At 37.0% G+C, this 16,976-nt stretch overlaps 1 protein-coding gene across 3 annotated transcripts in view; it reads right to left on the bottom strand.

The window, feature by feature from the left end:
- The window catches only part of ITGA1 (integrin subunit alpha 1), a 153,897-nt gene that overhangs the window by 64,471 nt on the left and 72,450 nt on the right, over positions 1-16,976 (bottom strand). For all 3 annotated transcript variants that reach the window (XM_012740408.3, XM_076008014.1, XM_076008015.1), the window contains one exon: positions 534-682. In XM_012740408.3, the coding sequence (XP_012595862.2) occupies positions 534-682 (149 nt within the window). The remainder of the gene's footprint in view (positions 1-533; positions 683-16,976) is intronic.

Here is a 16,976-nt window from a genome sequence, read left to right as displayed (position 1 = left end):
AAGAGAGCATACAAACGATAAAATCCTTTCCATCTCTTCCAGTCTTTGCATTGAAAATGATTTCAAATAAACAATATTTAATTTGACCTCTTAAAAACTCTTATCTGATAGCTTCAATAACTTTAAATCAAAAACTGAAAACATATGAACATAACTTGAGTAGAGGCGGGATAAGTTTTCAATTCATTCTTTTAGATTGATACTCCTAGAAGCTGAAAATGAAAAATAAATGGAATAATTATTGACTAATAGGAAGTCTTAGTACCCAAGGACTTGATGCAAAAAATAATAACAATTTTTTAAAAATTGATTCTCCATCAATTAAACCCTTCTAATAAGGAAAAGATAAAAAGGATGGTGAGACTGTATTATAGAAACATCTAATCTTGTAAATATTAGCTAATCTTCTGAATTATAAATAAGGTGGCTTTAAATATTGCCACACTAAACATTCAATCAACACCCCAAAGGGCTAACTCATGAGCAGGTATTTTGAATAGTCTTTTACTTTGGTTTATTTTTGATCCATATACCTTGCTGTGTCTATTCCAAGGGCTGTCATAGTCTGGCGGCCACCTCTCTGGATTATCTTATTTGCTGCAACAAGTACCTCTTCCGTTGATGAATACTTATTGAGGTTGAACTCATGGGTTACATTTTCTCCATACTGTACAATTCCAACCTGAAATATCAAGCAACTGAGGGTTATGCATCTATCAAAATTCGCCATTTAATTTTCTTCAGTTTAAACATGCAGATCAGATATAAGACATTTTAGTGTTTCAGATGAGCTTACAAATCTTTCAGTACACAAATCCTATGGGCAGCAATAATCATAGCCATTCTGTGAACATTCACAGACAAAAGAGATAACAATGCTTTTATTAAACTTCTTAAATGATTGGTTTATCTATTCAACAGAGTTTACAGAATGACTCTGGTAGGCCTTGGGAGTAGAATATAAAACATCCTGATATGATCTGTGCCTTCATGGAGCTTCTAAACCAGAGGAAGGGAGAGATTAAACACATGATCATTCAAATACAAGTACAATTACAAAGTGTGAAAAGGGCTATATAGGATAAGCCCGTATTAGCAAGTATAACCTAGAGGCCTAATTTAAAATGGGGGCTCAGGGAAGGTCTCTCAGAAGTTGAGACTTCAAGGGCAGATGCTAGGAGGGCAGAGGTTCCACACAGAGGGAACTATGTACGGGAAGCAGCCTGAGATGGAAAAGAGGTAGATACACCCTAAGAATGAAAACAAAGCCAGTGAGTCCTGGCCTGGCTTTAAGGGGAGAGTAGAGCAGATGAGGCTGGAGGAATGAGCAGTGGACGTATCTTGAAGGGCTACACACTTGCTTCATGCTTCATCTAGCTTAGCCTCAGCTTCATTTCTCCCACATCAGCGGTTTTCATCTCCCTATTATTTTCTTATTCTCTATCTTCTTTCTCCTTTGGTTCCCTTTTCCCCCCACAGATTAGATAATGCAGGCAGCTAACTACTGAGTTACCAAGAAGTAAAATGGCACAGAAGGGAAAGTGTCCCCAGATTCAATTTCTCTTGCTCCATATACTTCCTCTTCTCCCATCCCCACCCTCCAGATATGCCCATTTCTTCTATCCTTTTCCTACACCCTCCTTTAAAGGTTGATGTGAAACAGTAAACTAATCTGTATTAAGAATTGTGACTGAAGATGACTTTTTGTTTAACCTTTGTATCTCAAAATTTGGGACGTACAGAAATCCCAAAGGAATGCCTCTTTATTGTCGAAATTCTAGGTGTTTTGTTACTTGGGTAGGGAAAGTACTAATAATATAATTTGAGACATGGAAGTCTTTTCTCCAAGGCAATTGCCTACTCTGCCTGTGGGTAAAGTTGCCTCTGGTGCTTGCTTTAGAGCCAATCCTATCTCCACGTCTAACCCTTTTTCCAAGTGCCACAAAGGCTCAGTATCAACTTTCTAGTCTCCACGGCTGCTATCATTGCTGTCAGAAAACTTCAGGCTTAATTTTATGATTTATAGATACATTTCCACAGCTGAGTCTTTTTGGAAACCAAAAACATATTCTGGCATTTTCAGAAACAAATAAGAGAAGCCCCAATTTAAAGTATTTTTTATCTTCTTTGAGCTACCTTCTAGAGTATACTGGGTATCTTAGAGCAAGTATTTTACTATGCTTAAATAAGAACACTATGTTATATTTTTAATACTCTTTTTAAACTTTCTTCTCTAATTTATTCAAATCATAGCCACAGAAATTATTATTACATTTCATAAATGAGGAAACTGAGTTTAAAACGCTCCCCATAATGAAGGGGTAGAAGGAGATCTAGTCTAAGACGTATATCCTGGATCCCAGGGCTTTTTTAATCACATTACTTCCTCTCAACAAAAATGCATCTCCATAAAGTCACCTTGTCCTGTTAGCTTCTGCTAAATGCTGCTGCCATGAATTTTACTACTTAAAGAGTTTGAGTAGCTAGCTAGCTAATTGAAATACATTAGAGTATATGATAAAACAAGCGCACACATAGATTATATTTCTTTTTTCTTTTCTTTTTTTTTTTTTTTGAGACAGAGTCTTGCTTTGTTGCCCAGACTAGAGTGAGTGCTGTGGCGTCAGCCTAGCTCACAGCAACCTCAAACTCCTGGGCTCAAGCAATCCTACTGCCTCAGCCTCTCGAGTAGCTGGGACTACAGGCATATGCCACCATGCCTGGCTAATTTTTTCTCTATATATTAGTTGGCCAATTAACTTCTTTCTATTTATAGTAGAGATGGGGTTTCCCTCTTGCTCAGGCTGGTTTCGAACTCCTGACCTCGAGCAATCCACCCGCCTCGGCCTCCCAGAGTGCTAGGATTACAGGTGTGAGCCACTGCGCCTGGCCCAAATAGATTATATTTCAAAAAAGAAATAGAACATATGACTCCTCCCTTAAAGTTGCTTAGTTAGGTATAAGATAAATAAGAAATAACTAGAAAACATATGCAAGTGTAAGATAAAGTATGCATCATAAGCTGAATGAACATGCAATCTGCTCAATCCATGTGCAGGTTAGCCTTGTCCTGGTTAGCCTGAATGTATTCAGGTTAGCCTGAATATATCTGTCAGCCAGTATCCTTTACCATTGCAAAGACTATGTGCTATTATATTTGGTATAAAGATGACCAGCAGTCCCTTTGGGAACAAGGCTGGGTATAATCAACTGATCACACAAAAATAACAAAATGGATGAATATACACCCATGGCTCCAATTAAGGCTATTTCCTTGATTTATAATTTAATGTGATAAACATTTTTATTATCCTCTGTATAGATTTAAAATTCTTTTCTCTAATAACTCTATAGTTTTTGGTTAGTAATTCTGGGAGACCCTGAATAATTATTAAGGGAAACCATGTATATTTGACATTGTCTTTGTATATATAAATGCTCATTTATCCAGACCTGGTCCAAATCATTTTAAATATAATTCCTGTCTCTCAGGTTAATTTAACTTCCAAAGAGGATCATTTATAAGTCAATATATTTTCCCCCATCCCTTCATTCTCCCAAGTATCTATTCAGCCTCCCTAGCAACACTTGCTGCCACTCAACAGAATTACCCATATTTCTTATCTTCCCCTTCCTTTTAAGATGAGGGTATATAAACTTCTGGACCCCACTGAGATACTGGGAAATCACTCTGCAATTCTCCCCATGTGCATGGTAAATAATCTCCTCTCCCATTAATCTGCCTTATTGTGAGTTGATCTTTCAGGGAAACTTCTAGGGTGAAAGGGAAGTTTCCCCTCACCCCCACATTACTTAGATAATCATTATGTCTAATTCTAGGTACCAAGGTGAATAAAAACTGCTGTGGAAGTTAATAGCTTACCCATTTAGGACATCTCATAGAGTTTATTTTGTTTTTGTTTTCCTTTGTTTTTATTCGATTAAGCAAGCGGCTAAAGAACTTTGAAAGTTTTTACTCCTACTCCTGTCATTATTTTTGGAAATTTTAGCACATACTTGGATAATCTATTGAATATCCTAGTCTTTCATTTCTCTGGCCTCCTCAGCTTCAATAATCTTTTCCACTAGCTCACTATGCCAGCCACTCCCAAGGTCTTATCCTTGACCTTGTCATATGGAAAAACTGCAGCAACTCAATTTCATTTTCAAATGTCCTTATTTCTGACCATTAACTTCAGCTCATTTCATCAATACCCTGACCACATCAAGACCTCCAATGAATTCATTAATACTACCATTTATTTATTTATTTATTTATTTTGGTACTTAGCTTAGATTCCATGGTCCAAGCACTATAATCATTTACTTGCAAGCATTTAATTCCTCTAACCCTTTTTCCCCTCCATTGACTCACTTGGCTAACCTCCAACTCTGGTTAAATCCAACTATCTCCTTCTCTATATGTGCTTCTGTGACTCTTGACTGTTGCTAGACAAAAGTTACACAACTTGTAGTCTGGTCTCCTTTTAAAGGTATTACCATGAATCTCAAAAGAGGTTGCACATTTGAGTACTGTCCAACAGTACTACTGCTTTTTACTAATAAGTGCACTTTGTTCCTGTTTATTGATTTCAATCAAATTGTTGCCATAAACTGTTAACTTCTCAGGAAAAAGAGTCCCTCAATTTTACAGGGGAAGGAATTCACATGAGAAGAGTTGGAAACCCATGCCAATTAAATAAGGCTATTTTATTGCAGATGTGTGTTTCTACTTTGCATTTACAACACACTTTAAATATTTTATAGAACCCACTATGAATTATTGGATTATCTGGACCAATTATCTTCACACTAGGAATAGTAAAACATTCCAAACATAAGTCAGAAATCAATGCTTTATATCTATCTATCATCCACGTATCTATTTACCTCCAACATGTGTCTTACTTCTATAAGCTTATTCTGAATAAATTTTAAGATATAAGAAAACTTATAATGGCCTATTCCCTCTTCTGTTATCCATACTTTGCTTCAAGCAACTCCACCTGAGATTCTCTTCAGCTGCCTGTCCTTGGTACTGCATTGTGCAGAGAGTGAGAGACCAGACGCTCGACTCAAGTCCTAGCTCCCCTTCCAGATGGAGCAGAGGCCTGTTTCACCTGAAACACCCCCTTGCTTGTCCTCTATTGCTGTTCTGTTTTGCTTCCCCAAGCAGCTTACTATTTTCTATTGGAATGGCTTCCTTAAAAATAAATCACTATCATGGGACTCGTTCCTCTCAGGGTTTGCTGCTGGGGCACTTGGACCCAAAGCAGCTGCTATCTATGTTCTTTCATTTCTAGTTTAGCCCAGACAAGACATCATTGCCTTGAACTTAGGCCATAGCAATGGTTAGTCTCTCCGCTGCTGATCTCCCTCCTGCCATTTCCACTCCTACACATCACTGGCAGATTAACTGTCCTGAAATTCTGCTGTTGTCACATCATTGCTCTGTTCAAAACCTAATAACTGTCCATTGCCTACATTGATGACTTTGAAATACACCTTAAAAGAGAACTTTTTATTCTAATTTAAAAGGATATAGATAAAACTCCAAGCTGCTCCTTGAAATACTAGGGCCATATGTAAAAACCCAGTTTTTCTGCTCCTGACCCTCAGTCCCTCAATAGTCTGGTCCCACCTTCTCTGTTTGCCCTCATCTTCAGGACTTCCCAGTGGGAACTCCACTCCTACCAAATGCTTCTACCTATCCCTCTACCTGGGCTAAATTCTACCTATCCTGTAATCTTCAATTCAAGAGCCTCTTTCTTTGTAAAAGTGTCCATTTCTAGTTGCCACAATAGCACATACTGATCTTCTTCTTCTCAGGACTCTGAAGCAAACTAGTCTGTGAGTACTGCATTTTTTTTCTTTCTTCTTTTTTTCAAACAGTCTCATTCTGTTGCCCAGGGTAGAGTGCTGTGGTGTCAGCCTAGCTCACAGCAACCTCAAACTCCTGGGATCAAGCGATCCTCCTATCTCAGCCTCCCGAGTAGTTGGGACTACAGGTGCTCATCAACATGCCCAGCTAATTTTTTCTATTTTTGTGGAAATGGAGTCTCGCTCTTACTCAGGCTGGTCTCGAACTCCTGACCTCAAGCCATCCTCCCCCCTCATCCTTCCTGATTACTAGCATTACAGGTGTGAGCCACCACACCCAGCGGAGTATTACATTCTTCTCAACAGTTTTTGTGCATGCTTTATATCACCAACTACATTGTAAGTTTTCAAGGGGCATGCAGGGGTAAAGAACATGGACTATGTCATGGCTCTTGGTATTCTCTTATCCCTTGCTACTATTTTGCTTTTCTCACAGCTGACCCTATTACATTCTTACTAGATGACTGTAACATTTCACATAAGCAAATGGAAAAGTGAGATAGCAGGGAAATAATGATAAGCAGAAATAGAGAGATACAATGAAGTGTGGGAAATAAGAAGAGTGGGCGGTGGAAACTCAAATCTTAGGGAAATGACATTCAGTGTAGGTCTATGGCTGATACTAGGGTGCTTGTTTCCTTAGGAACCAAACAGAGTAAGATCTGCTCTGCTGTGAGTATTTTCCAGAAAAGGATACCATTTATTAATTTACATTACAGGAAAAGGGTGCTGACTATTAGTGAGATGTAATTCAATAGAAATAGTTCCAGTCCTAGTTTATCTTATAATTTAAAGGCAGATGAAACAAATTCATACAAGTATAACATGTACATGTGCAGCAAAATCAGATAAGTATGAGAATTAAATAGCAAGATAAAAAGGAAGCCAAGTGATGAATACACTTTGTAGAGAGGCAGGAGGAGAAAAAAATCACAAGCATATTTACTGTTGCACGTTGACAAGCCTCGTGGAGGAAGCTGACTACCTCAGCTTCCAGAATGAGATAGGTCAAGAACAGGCAACAGATTATGAAATACTATGGGAAGAAACAAAACAGTTTTGATCCTGGAAAAGATGTCAAGGGTAATAATTAAAGGAATTTATTTAAGTCATTCTAGAAATTGAGAGAAAGAAAAAACAAACAGTAATCGTTACATTTGACTTGAAATAGCCAATTGCATTGGAATGGTACAAAAACCAGAGGGTAGAAGTTAAATAGAGACCTGGTGACAATGAGTAATGGAGGTGGAAAGATTCTAGGCATTTTACTGAATGGAAAAATGTAAGCACAGGGATAGCAGCTAAAAGAAGCAACTGGGTTAGATGTGGACATTCTTTATGGGAGGCTGGAAAGAGAGTAGCTATGGCATGAGTAAGAGGAAGGATGAAGATAGTTAACAGGCTCTTCTTGTTATAACAAGGGGAGACAAGTAGCCACAAGCAGAAGGAACAGTTCCTTTTCAGAGACAACTGGACCAGACATGTTTACCTCCTGGGGAGATGTGGTTTGAACTTCATGATTAAGTAGAACGAAAGACATACGTGGGTAATTACAATCTGAGGTCAAAGAGATCTAAGAGCTGGTTCAGGCTAAAGCATAAACCAGGCACACAATTGGTTATGAATTTTGTTACATGAACAAAAGGTTTGTGACTTATTAGAAACTTCCACTTAAAAATAAGATTTGCAATCCTTTTTCAGCTAAGCCTCCAAACTATTAATACTATCCACTCACTTTTCCCCAGGGAATACTAGCATTCCTTTGTATGTCACTAGATAGGATTTTAAAAAAGAATTCTCTAAGGTCCAATAATCTTGGAAAACAATGAGTAAACCAAAGGCAAATATATATCTTTACAGCAGGACCACTTCCCCCTTTCTCTCTTTCTCCAATCTGTATAAAAAATTCCACAAATTTTAAATGGTGCAAAAGAGTAATGATTTCTCTTACTCCTGTCTCCAATTGCTTTACTCAAACTCACAAGAAAATTCTTTTGAAAATGTTCTCAGAGTCTTTTAATATAAAAGCATGATGGTGGATTACTAATTGGAAGATATGATATATTTTGTTAGTATTTAAGGAAATATCTTTTGTGAGGATCAACAAAGATTCAACACCTCATATAACATAGTTTGGGAAACATTGCTCTACAACAGTAAGAGTTACCTACTTGTGAAGATCAGTGAATTGTTCTGCCTTATTCATGTTATTATATTTATGACATACTATCATGTATTGCATTTATTTAAATGCAAGATTTGATCTCCCTCTACGTTGGAAGTTTTTTGAGATCAGGGACAATATGTTGGAGATTTTTTTATTGGTGATGACATGTAGCATAATACTTGATCAATTAGATACTTTATAAATATCTGCTGAATTAAAATAAATTAATTATCCAAATGGGTTCATTTATTTTGGGGGGAGAGAAGAAGAAAGGAGAAAAGTGAATGTGAGAACATATGAAAGGAAGGACAGTGGTCAGAAATCACTGAAAAGAGGAACGTTCTGATTATTCTCTCATGAAACAAAGTCACATTTAAGATTTTAATGAATGCCTTAAATGACAAGTTTAAGAAAAAGAAGTGTTTAAAGTAGCTATAATAATTGTGATGGTTTGAACATGATTTGTCCACACTAAAACTCAGGTCGAGTCTTGGTCCTCAATTGGGTGTCAGGAGGTGATGCCTTGAAGAAGTGACTAGGTCATAAAGAAGGATTATGCCTTTATCCCAGGACTTCTCAATCTTGCAGGACTGAATTAGTTACTGCACAAGAGTGGACTATTGTAAAGCGAGGCTGTCTGTCATGTTTGATCCTTTTCATCATATCATGACACAGAACAAGGCCGTCATCAAAAGCCAACCAGATGCAGCCTCCTGATCTTCAACTCCTAGCCTCTAGAATCCTGAGCTAAATCGTTCTTTTTTTTTAAAAAAAAAAAATATTACCCAGTTTCAGGTATTCCATTATAACAACAGAAAACAGATTAAGATAAGTATAATTGAGTCAAAGACTTATGAAGGAATGAAATTATTTATTTAGAATTATATTATTGCCTTCTATTGTGAAGTCAAAGTTACAATACCACACCAAAATTTTAATGCCCAGCACGAGCTAAGTTTCTGGGATTTCATTCAACAATTAATATTATCAAGTCAATGGTTTTTTTAGAGAATTAATTATAAGGTAAAACAATGAAGGTTTTCATATTTCTGTAAAATGAACAACTGCTTAACATGACAAGAGCTCAGGCTGTGTGTCTGGCCAATGTATATTTCGTTTTATCAAACTATGTTACAAAGCCTGGCCTTATAACATGCTTCGAATGTGATTAAGTTATGGTATCAATGTGGTGACAATACAGGCTGCAATCTGAGTTAACTGTCAGTACAAAACATTCTGAAGCTATCTATATTAGCTGAGGCCAGGCTTAACCTTTTGTCACTATGGGTGGGGGAGGGGCATAAATGGGACTGACTCACAGGTAGATGATCATTTCCTAAGGAAATGAGTGTTCAAAAACATAAAGTTGATAGATAATACATAAAAGTTCTAGGAAAAAGGTGTCTTTAGCTGGCCTCTTGCTTGATGGAGGATGTTACAATGGAAGTGACTCAGGCTCAAAAATGCAAGGATAGGAAGAGGTTAAAGCAAAGTTAGTTCATTGTATTCGTGGAGAAGGGAGAGGGCTGCAGGAGAAATAAGGGCTGGGGTAAATGGGACTAGATGGGTAAATACCTGCAAAGAAGAGCCTGAAAGAAAACATACCAGGCTACCCAGGGGAGTCCCCCACAAGCAAGTACCTTCTAGCTCAGTGGATTGATCTGACTTCACGAAGCTGAGTAAGAGAAATAGGGCACTACAATAATGATTTCTAATATAGGAGAAATAAAAAATTTCAGGAATTCCACTTTTTCTAACATAAATGACTTGCATCATGTCGTAAGCAACACATAAAATTTTAGACTGCACTCCATCAATAAAAGGATGAAGGCACAATCCTGTCATCATGGAATTCACAGTCTACCAGGAGAGACAGACCCATAAATCAGGGAGCAATGCCACTGAGTGATAAGAGCGATAAGTAAATATGTGCTTATGGGATGCAAATGCTATGGGAACCTGGGAACAGAGGGAATTTTTCTTGAGAAAGGTTGAGGAATAACCATAGAAAATTACAGAGAAAGTGACATTTGAACTGAACTAAATTCTCCTAGCACATAAAGCCTAGGGTGGAGAAGAGCATCGAGGCAAAGGGAATAACATGAGCGTAGCACCCATGTGCAGGGAAGGCCAGGGTCAAGGAGAGGGTGAAGGGCAAGAAGTGAGGTGGGCACAGGGAAAGCAGGATGCACAGGGAACGGCCAGGCCAGGTGGCCAAATGCCTTTTAGTTCATTGGAGAGTTTGCATGCTATTTCACAGGCAAGAATAGGAGATTTTTATTCAGGGAAATGATCTGAACTTGACTTTGGAATGATTATTCAGATGTGTGATAGACAGAGGTGGGGGAGAATGGAGATGAGGAGGCTAGTGAGAGAGAAGATTCACCTTATTCCCAACATTACGTTCAGAAACTGTGGCTGGACTGACAAGGGTATGGCTGCCTGGCTAAGTCAGGCTTCTATACAGAGCTAAAAGCAATGAATCAGGCCCCAGATTTAAGGCTTCTAGGGAAATGGCCATAAAATGTGCAGTGAAAAGAAAGATAAATAATATTCCTAAAATTTAATTAATTTCTCTCTTTCATTTTGCCTGGTTTAATGCTATGCTACAATTTTGATGTGAACAATCTAGACATTGTTCCATTAGTATATTTCACTTTTATATCAAGACTCACAATTTACTGGTTTTATTTAGGGTAATGCACTTCCATTTGACATATTTATATCATCCTCATTTATTATTAAAAGCAATGTTATGTTTAGGTATTGAGGATCAATAAGACCTCCATAATGTTTATACCATCATATCTTTTATGGCAAGCTCAGAGTGTTTCAGGTTTGTTTTTATAGGTGGTTTTTAAAAAGGCAATTTTATAGCTCTTACTCTGTCTTGGGTAAAAAATTGGTTGACAAAAATTCCTTGACTATGCTTGCAAAAGTCTTAATGGGACCACACAGAAACATGGAAGAGATTCTGAATAATTATTTACAGTGGATGTTTCCATCATTGTGTTGCATTCCCCCAGTGTATACTAATTGTTACATGGAAAAGTTAATGTAAGCTTTTTCATTTGCCCCAGCCTGCCTGCCTGCCTGCCTGCCTGCCTGCCTGCCTGCCTTCCTTCCTTCCTTCCTTCCTTCCTTCCTTCCTTCCTTCCTTCCTTCCTTCCTTCCTTCCTTCCTTTCTTCCTTCCTTCCTTCTGTTCATACCTACCTCATTTCTTTCTTCTTCGTTTTCTCTTTGGAGGTAACAACTACCTTGAGCAATGCTTCTTACCTTTGAGACTGCCTTTCATTGCTTAAAATTACTAAATGACAAATCTATGACTGCAGAGAATAGGAATAACATTAGATCTATACCTATTGTACCAAATGTGTAACTGATCAATGTAGCAAACAAAAATTCAGGAGGTATAGTCAAAATAAAGCCTTTGTTGTGTGGTCCACCGTCCCTTTACAACTTTTTTAGGGTGAAGTTCTTCTGCTGTCTCTGGGTGGAAAGATAAATGTCTCACAACTTTTCTTATTCTTAGTTTTAAAATGTCTGTTAATAAAAAAGTTCTATATTTTAATTTAGGTTGTATCACATGAAATTGCTCTATTTATAGGCCAGAAAAAAAAAAGTTCAACATGGCAATAATTTCATATGATTCTATCTAAATTAAAACCCATGAGACAAAACATCAAAGTCAATTTATAGTTAAACTTTCTGTTCTACTCCTACTCAGGGCTTACAGAAGGTAAGAAGCCTGTCATTGAGAAAGGGTCAGGACTGGCCTTTTCTTTATTTGTTTTTCTACTTGTTTTCCCTTACATTGCTAACTCTAATTTCTGCCCTGTCCAGGGAGAGGGGTAAGGAAGAAAATAGGGGTATAGAAATTCTTACTGGACTGGTACTATCCTAAGATGATTCAGGTCCTAATAGATGTTTACAACTTTTTTTGTGGGTTCTTTGGAGAACTCCCTTCATTGAGATGTCTCACCTACATCCATGCCCTGTGTGTTCACTACCTCAGTTCCTAGAAATTACACAGGCCTTCTGCTTTCTCTACAGAGGCATCCACTCACTTCCAGGAAACTGTATGGATAGTCTAATGTGACCTCATGAGAAACACACATATTTTGTGTTCTACCAATCTCTGGGGATACAGGCTGGTTCCAGTGCAGTTATATCTGCTCTGACTTGCCTGTCAGCAGCTGCTGTCATGCCCTTTAGATATTTCAGGCAGGAGTCAGGCATTAGTCAACTATGTGTCCCAACTCCAGTAGACATATACCAAGATCGTCACCTGATCCCCTTGAAGCTTTTCTCAGTAGGTTCTTTCTACAGAAAATTCCTCTTTACAAGCCCTATATTTTATACTCTTAATGTCTTTGTAAATTTGATATGGATGAGGCATCTAACAGTTCTCTATCCAAGCTCTTAGCTTTCTATCCTTGCACCTTCTTTTGGGCAATCTCTCTCCCAATTAATTTTTATATCTGCCCCTTTCAGGAATGGATAAGTAAAGAGGATAAGTAAAAGGGAGGAAAAACTCCAGAAGCTAATTCTGTCAATATTGGGACAGAATTGGGTGCTTTAATTAAAAGAAATGAACAAAAACAAACAAAAAAATCAAATGTATTTAAATTGCATTAGCAACCAATCAGGAAAAAAAACAGTTGTCAAGCCAAACAAATTATCTGTTTTAGGAAAGAATTACTACTGTAAGACCACATGAAAGATAAGCATGTTTTCCAGTACAAATTTCTTTGAAGACAAAGTATCTTTCCAAATTTTCTATGAATGAATTTCTTTTCTGATTCCACAGAAGGAAGGTCAAACATTAAAAAGAGTTTAAATGTGTTCTACTGAAAACCCTATTACAAGTAGTTTAGCAAAAGCAATTGCCAAGTAAATATGTCCTTCCCAATTCCTTTATTTTAGAGAATTACTTATGAAACTAGTCATTGATGCAACTTTAGCCAAAATAGAAAAAGATTAGAAAGGATTAAAGTATCAAGTAATATACCTAAAAGAATATTAAAATGCCAGATAAAGAATAAAGTCTCATTAAATGTCCATCAGTCTGAGAAAAATAAAAAGCTGCAATCATTACGATATACACGTTTATTCAACAAGTGCTCATGGAGGGCTTACTATGTCACAGCAAAGCACTATGCTGGCTATTGACAAAGATAGGAAGACGATGTAGCCTTTGCTCTTGAGGCGCGTATAATCTTTATGCAGCAATTGCAGATAGACAGAAACATATCAATATAATAATAATGCATTAGTCCAGTGTTTCTCAAATTTTAATCTGTTTAAGAATCATATGAGTTATTCATTTAAAATGCAGGCTCTACAGCCTCACCCTCAGAGATTCTGGTTCTAGGGTATTAGTCTAAGAACCATAGGGTTTTGGTAGCAGGAATTCCATGAACCGTATTTTGAGAAATTCTGCATTAGCTAGAAGTGCCAGTAAGGCAGTGGCCATGTCTATTTTATTCTCCACTATTATCCAAGCCTTAGCACAGAGCCTGGTACATGGTATATACCCTTATCCAATACATCTGAATAAATGAATGGATGCCTATGTCTGAGATCCATAATGAATGACTCAAGCAAAATGTGGCATAAATATTTGGAAATATAATCAGCTCCTCTCTTTAAAAAAAAACAGGTTCCCTTGGGTAAAGTCAGAAAATACTACAAATGATACTGTGCACAGTATTGCATTCAGAAATGTTCCTCTTTGTGGAATGAGGCCCTGGAACTGAGTAAATATGACTGGTCCCCTCTGCCTCAGGGTAAATTCATTTCCCTCCTATTCACTGGTAGCATCTGGACCCAAGGGCTGGCCCACATTCTTCTGAATAGAGTTACTGTTCTCTCCAAGAAAGACATATAACTCCATGGTGCCTACCCTGGCAGACTAGAATTCCTCTGGTGGATAGGCAGAATAACTCCTCTTTTAGGACTTTTAATACAGAAATGTAAATGAATTATAGTTCTAAAAGTAAAAAAAAAACAAAAAACATCAAAATTGCAGTGGAATAGTTGAGCACATAAGCAATTGATTGTTATCTATTTCTTTACAAAACTGAGTCACTGGCTCAGCTCTCCACTGAAGCAGTGATTATTATTTTAAAATAGCCTTGTGGATTTTCTTTCTGAAGTTATGGAGCAACTTCAAACATCTTACAGCTGCACTGATTTTCACAAATAGTTACAAATAAATTATTTTTTTAGAACAAAACAGATAAGTGAATTTAAAGGTATACTCAAATGTTTAGATGGTTATAAAATATTAGAAATTTTTTGAAAATTCCAAGAATGTTATTAGCTTTGGAAAGAAAGAACTAGATAAGAAGGTTAAATGGGATGGACAAAAAAAACAGGTGAAAAGAAAAAAAAAAGCACATGGTGGGGAACAGTGAAGAGAGAAGGAAAGAACTGTGAGCAAGCCACTTGATTTCAGGTATGTCAGTGTGGAGAACGGAGCACTGGGAAGCCGGATGTGCTTCCAGTCAAGGAGCTGCCCTAGGAAGGAAGAGAATAGTCATGATGAGATGAAAAGGATTGAGACTTACTATTTAGGTGAGTTAGATGGGACCAATTCTAAAACTTCTCCAGAAGTAGAGCTCTCAGAAAGGAAAAAACAAAACAAAACAAAACAAAACAAAACAAAAAACAAAGCAAAACTGGACTGCAATTAAAGAGCCATGTGTTCTGATCCATCATCAACATGTCAAGTGACCGGTAACAAGTCATTTAGCCTCCATATCTCCTTCATAAATTGAGATCTGGGGCTCAATGACCTTAAAGATTCCTTCCAACTTTAATTTTATGACTCTGTGGAATCCTATTGACCAAGGAGAGAAAAGATAGGGGAAGAGAGGAAAGGAGGAAGAGAGAAACATCTTCAGAAGTGAAAAAAGGGGTCCACGTGGAACATGTGCTGGAACAAACAGCAAGTCACAATTCTGTTAAGATTCAGGCTGCCTTATGTCCTGTAGCAAGAAGAGATACAATGTCTCCTTCAAACCTCTAGTAATTTCACTTGAAGAAGGGCAATTGTAGATGAAAAGTTGCATCCAGGAAAATTTACATTTTGTGATATGTAAAATTCCATTTCCTTTTAATGATTTTACATGGATTTCAAGAAGTTCTCTATTGTCCAGTAGGGTATACATAACCTTACCTCTCCACTAGCTCTCTATGGAGACCTATTCAGCCTTGGAACACAGCAATATGATATTTCACTTTAAGGTTTGAGTTCAAATTTTAAATTTTCAACTATGATCCTTTTGGGAAACTATATATACACATATATTAAAATATCTCTATAGAGACACATAAACACACACATGCAGACACATATATGTGTGTGCATCTATATGTGTCTATGTATTATGTCTCAAGTTTAATGAGCATGTGACAAAACACTGATGCAGTCAGATTGCTTTTCAATGTCTCATAAATTTGTTAAAAAGTAGAGCTCCTAGATAGGAAAAGGAAGATCCCTGGGCTGCACATTTGATCTTAAAGTCTCCTGTGTTCTCCTATAGCCCTCAAACCATGCACAGCCTTCTAGACTCTGATCCTAGTGCTAATTCCTGCCCTCAAGGAACTGACTTCAATTTTTTGCCCATTGTCCATTATGTCTGTGCTGTATTTTGGGCCACATGATCACATAAGTTTAGTAAACATTACATTTATTTACTTAAATGTAATTAAGTTAAACTCACTATCTTAGTAAAGTGGAAGAGCTGGGTGAGAAGTTCCACTTCCTTTATTGGCAATAAAAGGCATGTGTTTAGAAATGGATACTCATGATAGGGAAAGACAAACAACTATTTGATTTTATGCAGCTAGAGCCTGGGGCATTTGCTTTTTACTTGAGGAAAGACATTATTAATATAGGGGAAAACAGACTTTAGGCAATATCCTATGGACAATTACTAATTTATTTATATAACATGACAAAGGAGATTTTAATGTGATGGCTTCTTTGGGATGTCAGATTAGTTTCTACAAACTTTGAAACCCTGTTCTAATATTACCAAAAGTGGCTATACTTATTTTATAATTAAGAATTAAATTGTGAGTTTATAGATCTGTACAGCCAAGAAAACAATCAACAGAGCAAATAGACAACCTACAGAATGGGAGAAAATATTCAAAGTATATAACTAATAAAGGGCTAAAAACCAGACTCTACAAAGAATTCAAGCAAATCAGCAAGAAAAAATCAAATAACCCCATGAAAAAGTGGGCAAAAGACACTAACAGAAGCTTTTTAAAAGAAGACACACTAAAGGCCAATAAACATATGAAAAAATGCTCAATATCCCTAATCATTAGAGAAATGCAAATCAAAACCACATTGAGATATCATCTAACCTCTGTGAGAATGGCTTTTATCAAAAAGTTCCCAAACAATAGATGCTGGCATGGATGCAGAGAGAAAGGGATCTTATATACAGTTGGTGGGACTATAAACTAGTGCAACCTCTATGTAAAATTGTATGGAAATACCTCAAAGAACTAAAAGTTGACCTACCATTTGATCCAGCAATTCCATTACTGGATATTTATCCAAAGGAAAAAAAGTCATTTTATCAAAAAGACACTTGCACTAGAATGTTTATTATGCCACAATTCATAATTGCAAAGATGTGGAATCAATTCAAGTGCCCATCAGTTCATGAGTGGATTAATAAAATGTAGTATATGTATACCATGGAATACTACTCACCCATAAAATAATAAATTAATACCTTTTGCAACAATCTAGATGGAACTGGAGACCATCCTCCTAAGTGAAATATTATAAAAATGGAAAACCAAACACCATGTGTACTCATTATTAAATTGGAACTAATCTATTGGCATGCCTGTGCAAGGATAGAAGTAAAACTCAATGGAAATCATGCAGGTAGGAGG

This window comes from Microcebus murinus, chromosome 11 (genome assembly GCF_040939455.1).
Source record: "Microcebus murinus isolate Inina chromosome 11, M.murinus_Inina_mat1.0, whole genome shotgun sequence".
Classification (NCBI taxonomy): domain Eukaryota; kingdom Metazoa; phylum Chordata; class Mammalia; order Primates; family Cheirogaleidae; genus Microcebus; species Microcebus murinus.
Note: the sequence above shows the minus strand (reverse complement) of the source record. Positions and strands in the feature narration are given on the sequence as shown.